The 8,333-nt window shown below is 34.8% G+C and overlaps 1 protein-coding gene across 1 annotated transcript; it reads left to right on the top strand.

The window, feature by feature from the left end:
• Window positions 1–230: 230 nt before the first annotated feature.
• LOC128869695 (E3 SUMO-protein ligase ZBED1-like) lies at window positions 231–2,210 on the top strand. Its single transcript, XM_054112302.1, has 3 exons — window positions 231–264; window positions 338–1,950; window positions 2,015–2,210. Exons 1-3 carry the CDS (start codon window positions 231–233, stop codon window positions 2,204–2,206), a joined length of 1,839 nt encoding a protein of 612 aa, XP_053968277.1. The 3' UTR covers window positions 2,207–2,210.
• Window positions 2,211–8,333: the final 6,123 nt, after the last annotated feature.

The raw sequence follows: 8,333 nt of genomic DNA, 5'->3' as shown, positions 1-8,333 counted from the left end.
CACCTCACATGCGCATGTCGCCCAAAGCTAAAATCTAAGCCTAGCGACTAGAGCTGTGCGAAACATCGATGTAGTATCGATACATCGATGTTTCTCCTTTCGTAAAAAACATCGATGTTTTTTCTCCGATGTTCGATGTTTTTGCCAGTTTTTCCATCACTGAGAAAAAAACGCAGTAAAAGCTAGAGCGTTATTTTTGGAGTTATTGGTGTTGGCAGGCAGTGGTTATAATGCATAAATATGTTAGAGCTTCAAATGGGCAAGGTATGTACATATATATATTAACTGATGCCTTCTTTACAAGTTAACCTCTGTGTTTTGTCTCATTTGCATGTAGGTTGTAGTGCGGCAACCATTGAAGAAAAAGAGCAAGAGGAAGAGCCGCAAGCCAAAAAGGCGCGATATGGTCAGTCCAATGTGTGGAATTTTTTTAATAAGTCCTCGGATGGCAAGACTGCCAAATGTTTAAAATGTGGTAAAATTTATCAAACCAGCGGAAACACCACCAACATGGCGGGACATTTAAAGCGGGTACACCCAACGTTAACGGTGAGTGAGTTGCCAAAGGCTTCAGGACATATGGCGGCTTATTTGGATAAAAAATATGAAGCCTCATCGAAACGGAAGAGAGATTTGGACAGCGCATTGTTAAATTTCATTTGCTCCGATTTACGTCCATTTTACATTGTAGAAAACGAGGGATTTAAGCAATTTGTAAATGCTTTGGATCCCCGATACGAATTGCCTTCACGATCAACATTGCTTTCAACATGTTATAATAATTTATTCATGAACATGAGAATGAAACTGAAAAGCATTTTGCAAGAAGTGGAATATTGCGCTGTGACAACCGACTGTTGGACATCTCGAGCCAACGAGGCTTATTTGACCGTAACTTGCCATTTTATAGATCCAGAATTTAAACTTCGCACAGCAGTACTTTCGACTAGTAAGTTACAGAATGAGAAAAATCATTCTGCAGAAAACATTGCGAACTCTCTATGTGCAGTGCTAATTGAATGGGAAGTTATGGACAAAGTTGCAGCCATTGTTACCGATAGCGCAAGAACAATGATAAAAGCATGTGAGATATTGCAAAAAAGACATGTGCCATGCTTTGCGCATGTTATTAATTTAATAGTTCAACAATGCCTGAATCAAGAGAAAATAAAAGTTATTATGGGGAAATGCAAAAGTATTGTGGGATTTTTTAAGAAAAGCACAGTAGCTTACGCCAAGTTTAAAGAAGCTCAAAATACAGAGAAGCCATACAGTTTAAAGCAAGAATGTCCTACAAGATGGAATAGCGCATTTCATATGATTGAAAGAATTCTTAAAACAAATGATGCTATAAGCAGTGTTCTTCTTTCAACCCCAAAGGGACTTGCCCCGTTTTCGGCTGACGAAATTTTAATTTTAAAAGACATAAAAATTTTATTGCAACCTTTTGAATGTGCAACATTGCAAACTTCTTCGCGAACGTTGGTCACGGTATCATTAATAATTCCTATAACTTGCGGACTTCTGCATAATTTGCAATTGTTAAAAAATGACCTAAAAACAGTTGAAGGTCGCGAAAGCTGCAATTGCTTATTGGAGGGCATATCGTCCAGACTACTGCAATATGAAATTCGCAATGTTCCTCGAGTGGCAACTTTGCTAGATCCTCGGTTTAAAAAAGAAGCGTTTCACTCACCATTTAACATCACTGAGGCTCAAAAACTCTTGGAAAACGAGCTTTCTTTTTTCAACGCACAGAAGTCTCGCCCTTGCGACGAACCACGCCTGCCAACATCAACCTCCACATCGCAGACATCCCTTTTTCAATTTTTGGAAAAAAACAAAAGTTTGAAACATAAAACTAATACAGTGGATTCCATATTGTCAATTCGTCAATATTTTAATCTAGACAATTTGGAATCAAACTCCAACCCTTTAGATTATTGGAAGGTTGTATTTTACTTGTCAATTCCAGCGTTTAAATATGTGTATTAATTAAATTTTATTATTACAGATCTCATCAGATAAATCATTTCAGCATTGCTGCAAAAAATATTTCTGCGTTCCAGCAACTTCGACAGAAAGCGAACGTATCTTCAGTAAGGCTGGAATCGTTGTAAGCGAAAAAAGAAGTTCGCTTCAGTTTAAACATGTTGACATGCTACTTTTTATCAATCGGAACAAGTGGATCTCTGAACAGCAATGATTGTTTTATAGTTTTAAGTTTGAAAAAGATTGAATTATGCTTTATAGTATTAAGTTTGAAAGATTTAATTTCTGTTTTATAGTATTAAGTTTAAAAGATTGAATTTCTGTTTTATAGTATTAAGTTGAATGATTGAACTTCTGTTTTATAGTTTTAAGTTTGGAAAAAGGATGTTATCCTTAATAAAGATATATATATTATATAGAGAATCAAAAAATGTACTATATTACTTCGATGTAGTATCGATACATCGATGTTTTTTTCTGAAAAACATCGAAACATCGATGTGGTCAAACATCGATGTTTCAACAGCTCTACTAGCGACTATAAAAACAAAATATTTTCGTAGATGCAGTCGCAGCGGCCATCCCAGCAAGAAGAGTGGTGGTCATGTTACCCTGCACATAACCGCCACGCGTGGTTTGTAAACTGTCACTAGCCCCGCCCCTTTGCAATCACTTTGTTAAAAGCGTTGGGAAAATCCTGCCAAAAATTTTGTGTACGTGTGATTTTTTATCCCTTTCATACATATGGATTCGTTTGCCAGTGCCAGTTTCATATAAACGTAGCGACGAACAAAATAACTTTTAGGCCAGCGCCGGCAGCACAGCGCGATAGCCTAGCGGCTAGCAATGTGGGCTTCCGATCCAAAATCCTTGGTTCGAATCACAAAAAAAAAATTTTTTTATACATTTATTTTATTTTGTTTTATGATATGTTTATGAGGAGAATTTTTTCATGGCAGAAATACACTCGGTGTTTTGCCATTGCCTGCTGATGGGCGACCGCTATTAGAAAAATGTTTTTATTAATTTTGCTTTCACCGAGATTCGAACTGACGTTCTCTGTGTGAATTCTGAATAGTACTCACGCACCAACCCATTCGGCTACGGCGCTTATTTACTTCGATTGATGCAAAAATGAGTAAAAGTATTTGAATGAACTTTGCTTACTGCTTACACATTTGCCAAAGGTTGACAATTTGATTGTCGGCCTACTTTGATATCAAAAAGAGAGAAAAGATATCTTTTTGACTTATTGCTTTGACAGCCACTTATCGTTTTCTTTTGTTCTATTTCTATTGATGCAAAAATGAGAAAAAAGATATGAATAAAGTTTGCTTACTGCTTACACATTTGCCAAAGGTGACGGAGAATCAAAAAAAAAAAGTCGATTTCCAAACAAATACGAGTGCATATGTGTTAGTAACAAATAAAAAAGTGTAATTGTGTGAGAGTTTCGGTCACGCAGGTTTTGCTGGGATGATTCTATCTGCGACGGCGCTGAACAATTTAGAACAAAAACAAAAAGTTCATTCATAAGTTCGAGCTCATATTTCAATTTCATTCATATAACGAGCCGCCCATATGCCAATTTTCGCGACCATCCGAAAATAGTCAATATTGGAATATTTCGCGTCGAATTGAAATTATTTGCCAATATTTTGTAAGTCTTGAATTTTTGTGATGTCGAGTGGCCGCGGCTCCGTATATATGTATGCACGCTTCTATGTATGTAAATATGTGTTCCAACTGCTCGACAGCCGCAGCTGCTGTGAGTCAAGTGTTCGCAAAAGCTACAGTAATAGGCACAAAAAAACGACAAGTAGTATATGAAAAAGTTATGGCCAGGACATTTCGATACTAGGGAAAATTTCTAAACCATTATTTTTAGTTCTCGCGTGGTATATAAATATAAAGTTAACATATTCCTTTACGTATGTGGTTCTCCGATTGATAAAAAGTGCACAAAAGCATATGCATATTAGCAGCAAAGAATTAAACTTACTGTAAAATAAGAGTGCGGTTTTTTTGTAGGCTACTGTGCAGATATTCAGCCTTCCCATGAATCACAAAGTGCCAAACATTTAATATTGAAGAAATCACTGAAGCTTCTCCGAGTTGTGTTGATGTGCAGTATTGTTCATAACAAAAGAGACCGATGTCTCAAAATTTGTAACCAAAATTTTTCAATCAATATGTACTTTTTATTTCAAAGCTGTAACACTTAACACTCGACATTAATATAAGTATTCATATACCAAATAATAAGTTACACTTCATAAAAATGGTCTAAAAAGGTATCTAAGTATATTATGGGGCAGTTTTGTTTTCGCTTCATAACTCATAATTTTCGGCACAATGCTGTGCCTTTGAATGCGCGCGGATTCCTTTTTAGCGAATCGTGTGTGAACAACCGAATATGTATTGTAGATATCCCGTATTTTCCTGAAGGGTAAGGAGTAGGCGTCCACAGTGAATGGTTGTTGTTCTTTACATGACCTGTGTCAAGTGTGCGCAGAAGCTTGTGTTCTGGGTTTGTTAGAATGGTGGTAGTTTGTACATATATTTATACACATATGTGAGTATGCGCGTTAGGCTTCCTGGATGGATATTAGAATATTTTCTCATCAATATGTGTATGTAAGTAGTTCAGATTTGACTGAAGAGATTAAATACACACATACATATATGAATGCATATTCATATGCATTGCCTTTAAGGCTGTTTTACATATAAATCAATTCAAAAGAAGTATGAATAATTTTATATAGAAAATAAATTTATAAAAAACAGGTATTAGAAAAGCTGAATACACTATTTTAAATCAATTCTAATTAAACCAAATATAAAAAATGAAATAAAAATATCGAACAAAGAAAAGTGGGTACAGGATTTGAACCTGAGTCAAACATGAGACTATGTACCGCATACACAACACGTCTTTCACGATTACGCTAATCTACAATTAATAATGAAATTTTCTAAATCACTCATTTATTCGATTCCCAGTTTTATATGCACATATTCTGCGTTAGTTGAAAGTTTTAATGCGTAATTATATGCATATGTATGTGTGTTTGCGCGTTTGGCTTTCTGGACGGATATTAGAATGATATTTTCTCATCAATATAATTTGGATTTGATGAAATAGATTATAGACATATGTACATATTTTCTGTTTTGATTGATTTATATAAAAATCAGGTCATATCCAGTATGAACTATTTTATACCGAAAAGAAATTTCCATTTATAAAATACAAAAAAAACAGTATTTTAAAGAAATTTTAATTAAAATAAACTCAAAAATTTTACCAAACTTTCTTGGTTTGAATTGTAAAAAAAAATGTGCAAGAACAAAAATATGACTTCAGGACTTGAACCTGAATTAAATACGTGCCAAAAAAAACAAAACGAATAATTCCGCCGACTTTAGCTTCTGCACCACAAATTAACTGCCGCACGGCCTTCTTAATCGCAAATTTATTCGCTTCGATTTGCTTAGTAGTGTGCCGAAAAATCTTATGAACTTCCTCAGTAGTTTGGTAAACGCAGAAAAAATCTGAATTCCTGTCCTAGCGTGGTAAGTAAATATAGAAACCCTCCACTCGCGTGGTAAATATCTGTAATTCGCCACTCGTGAGCAAAGTTGAATTTGAAATTACCTTATTATGAATCTACAAATTAGAACTCGAAAAAAGCTCATTTAACATTTGCTCCTTCTCATTGCATTAACATTCTCTGCTTAAACGAAACTAAAAATGTGTAAAATTAACCTTGAACTGCAGAACCTGTATCCTTGCAGAAAACGTTCAATATGATTTGATTGACGTCAAAATATTCTTCATCGAAAAAGTTAGGATTAAGCCCAGTCTCAGCATAAATAAACACATCATAATCAATATGCGAGTTAACAGCGCGAACATATTCCGATTGAATGCGTGAGCCAGATGCATTTTGCGGCCGCCGTAGCCGAATGGGTTGGTGCGTGAGTTAATGAATAACAACACGAGTTGTTGATTGATTGATAATAATTGCAATTTATTTTAGGTTTTTCTTTTACTTATACTACTGTTCAGAGTGTCATAGCATAATTAAGTGGCATCACCTACTACATTTTTTAGTTTTGTACACCGCAACCCAAGCTGTAAAACAAAATATATTTTGATTTTGGATTTCATTCTGTGAACACCTGCACATCTGCGTGTCATTTCTTGTTTGTCTTTGTTTTTGCTATTCTTTGCTACTCGATCGAGCGCAAAAATTCTTGCGCGACGACAACATTTTTGGTGACCCCGACGTGATCACATAGGCACTGCTATTTGCCGATGTGAATTTGCTGTATATTGCACATAATCACCGTCCTGGTTGTACAAGTTAGATCTTTTTAAACTAAGATCTTAAAAAAAATAACTAACGCGAACTTTCCTCGAGAAAGATCGCGGACAATGTTTGAAAATAAAAAATGCCTTTCGTTATCAAAACGAAGTTTATTCTTGAAAGTTCAAATACAGAGTGAATTAATTTTAGACAATAAGTTAAACTTATCAACTACCTGAGCCATAAGCTGGCTATTTGGATTTCCATGGAATTTTGCGAAAGCATTGCAGTTAATGCTTTCGCATTGTAAGTCAGACGCTGCAGTTTTATGAACGGAAATGCGTTTTCAATTTCGTTTTACTTTTGTCTGGGAATATGGGCAGCGGATGTCGTCGACACACTTGTCAACGATATTCGCTGACAACATAGTTTTTATGACCGCGCGTGTAAACTAAATATTGGGAAACAAATATGAAAATGACTTGAATTCATATGTGCCAAGATATATCGAGTTTTCAACATATTTTGTGTTAACTCTTCCCCCTTTAAAAACGATTGTCCCCAATCGTTAGAAGTAGGGTAGGTCATCAATTTTTTGCGGCTTTGGCTCATATGATTTCGTTCTAGCAACCGAAGATTGTATAAATTTCATGTTAGGATCTATGGTATGGAGAATTACCTTTTCTTTATTTCTTGTAAAAAGCTTTATCAGGATAAGACATATAGTTAAAAGGATGAATAATGCGTAAGTTGTATATTTGGTGATTGCAGAGTCTGACCTAAGCTCATGGATACGCTTGGTATTATTAATATGCAAGTGGTTTAACATTTCCAAGGATAATAGGTTTATGAATTCATCTTCAACCGGCGTTTGCTGAATTGTGGGTGGTGAAGCTTCCAAAAGTGGAGCTTCCCAGTTTCTATAAAATTTGTCATTTATTTGCAACGTAACATTGTGGAATTTGATAAAAAATGTCCCATTTACTGTTTTATTATTTATTGTCCCGATAAAATCATTGAGGAGGATTACACCTGGAGAAATATTTTCTATTTTAGGTATATGGTAACCGTAAGAAATTGGACAAGATGAATTCATTCCGTTTAATAGCGGTGGAATGCAAGTATCGTTGGATATGTTTACCAATTCGTCATTCTTACAAATCTTAAAATTTTTCGTTGTAGTACACTCATTTTTTATGCCAAATATTTTATTATTTTTCTTTAATATTTCATTAAACTTAGTACTTATGATTCTATTATTTTTCTTTATAGGCTTAATTATAATATTATCAAATTCTTCTCTACTAGTGAGCGGGATGATAATAACATATAAAAGTTTTTTCTGATTGTACAGAACCTTAATGCTTACAAATTCAAGAGCTTCTTCTATTGATGTAAATACAATATTGTCATTTGTAATTTTTTCTAATGCCACTTTTATTTCTTTTTTATCTAACAAAAATGAATTTATAATATTTTGTTTTGCCCATTGTATAGCATATTTAATGTTAGTTATTTCTTCTTTTGTAAACCTGAGCTTGATTTGCATAGTGAGTGCAGCCTCGTTTACGTAATCATTATTGTTCTTCATAACCTTGGATATTTGATTTGTTATTTGAGTAAGGTTTTCTAGCCTTTCTGTAAAAATGTCGTTTATAATGACTTGTTGGTTATTGTTTTGGATAGTTTGATCTAATGCGCATTTCACCATTTCAAAGTCGTCGTGATCCGGAGATCCGGCGATATATTTCCAGGCAGTACCTATTATATTAATGGCTCTTTTTTTCCTGGATGATTCCACAGGTTCGATGGTTTCTAGGATATTGTGAATTTGGGATATTTCATGCATTAGGAGTGGGAAAAAGGGATTGGATTTTGGGATGATTTGTCTGATTTGGTCCTGTGCATCGTCAACAATGGATCTGTACTTGTCTATTTCTATGATGTGGATTAGTTTAAATGTACCGTCCTGTATTCTCGCTGGTCCATTAAAAATAGTCACAAGGTGTGACATCGTATAGTTCA

Source organism: Anastrepha ludens, chromosome X (assembly GCF_028408465.1).
Source record: "Anastrepha ludens isolate Willacy chromosome X, idAnaLude1.1, whole genome shotgun sequence".
Lineage (NCBI taxonomy): Eukaryota > Metazoa > Arthropoda > Insecta > Diptera > Tephritidae > Anastrepha > Anastrepha ludens.
The sequence above is the reverse complement of the archived record's forward strand: the minus strand, read 5'-3'. Positions and strand labels throughout refer to the sequence as shown.

Bases quoted from the DNA above. Each gene is read 5' to 3' on its own strand.
- LOC128869695 (XM_054112302.1), top strand. From the start codon at position 231: ATGCATAAATATGTTAGAGCTTCAAATGGGCAAG. The intron at 265-337 runs GTATGTACATAT...ATTTGCATGTAG, and splicing joins TAGAGCTTCAAATGGGCAAG to GTTGTAGTGCGGCAACCATT. The intron at 1,951-2,014 runs GTTGTATTTTAC...TTATTATTACAG, and splicing joins ACCCTTTAGATTATTGGAAG to ATCTCATCAGATAAATCATT.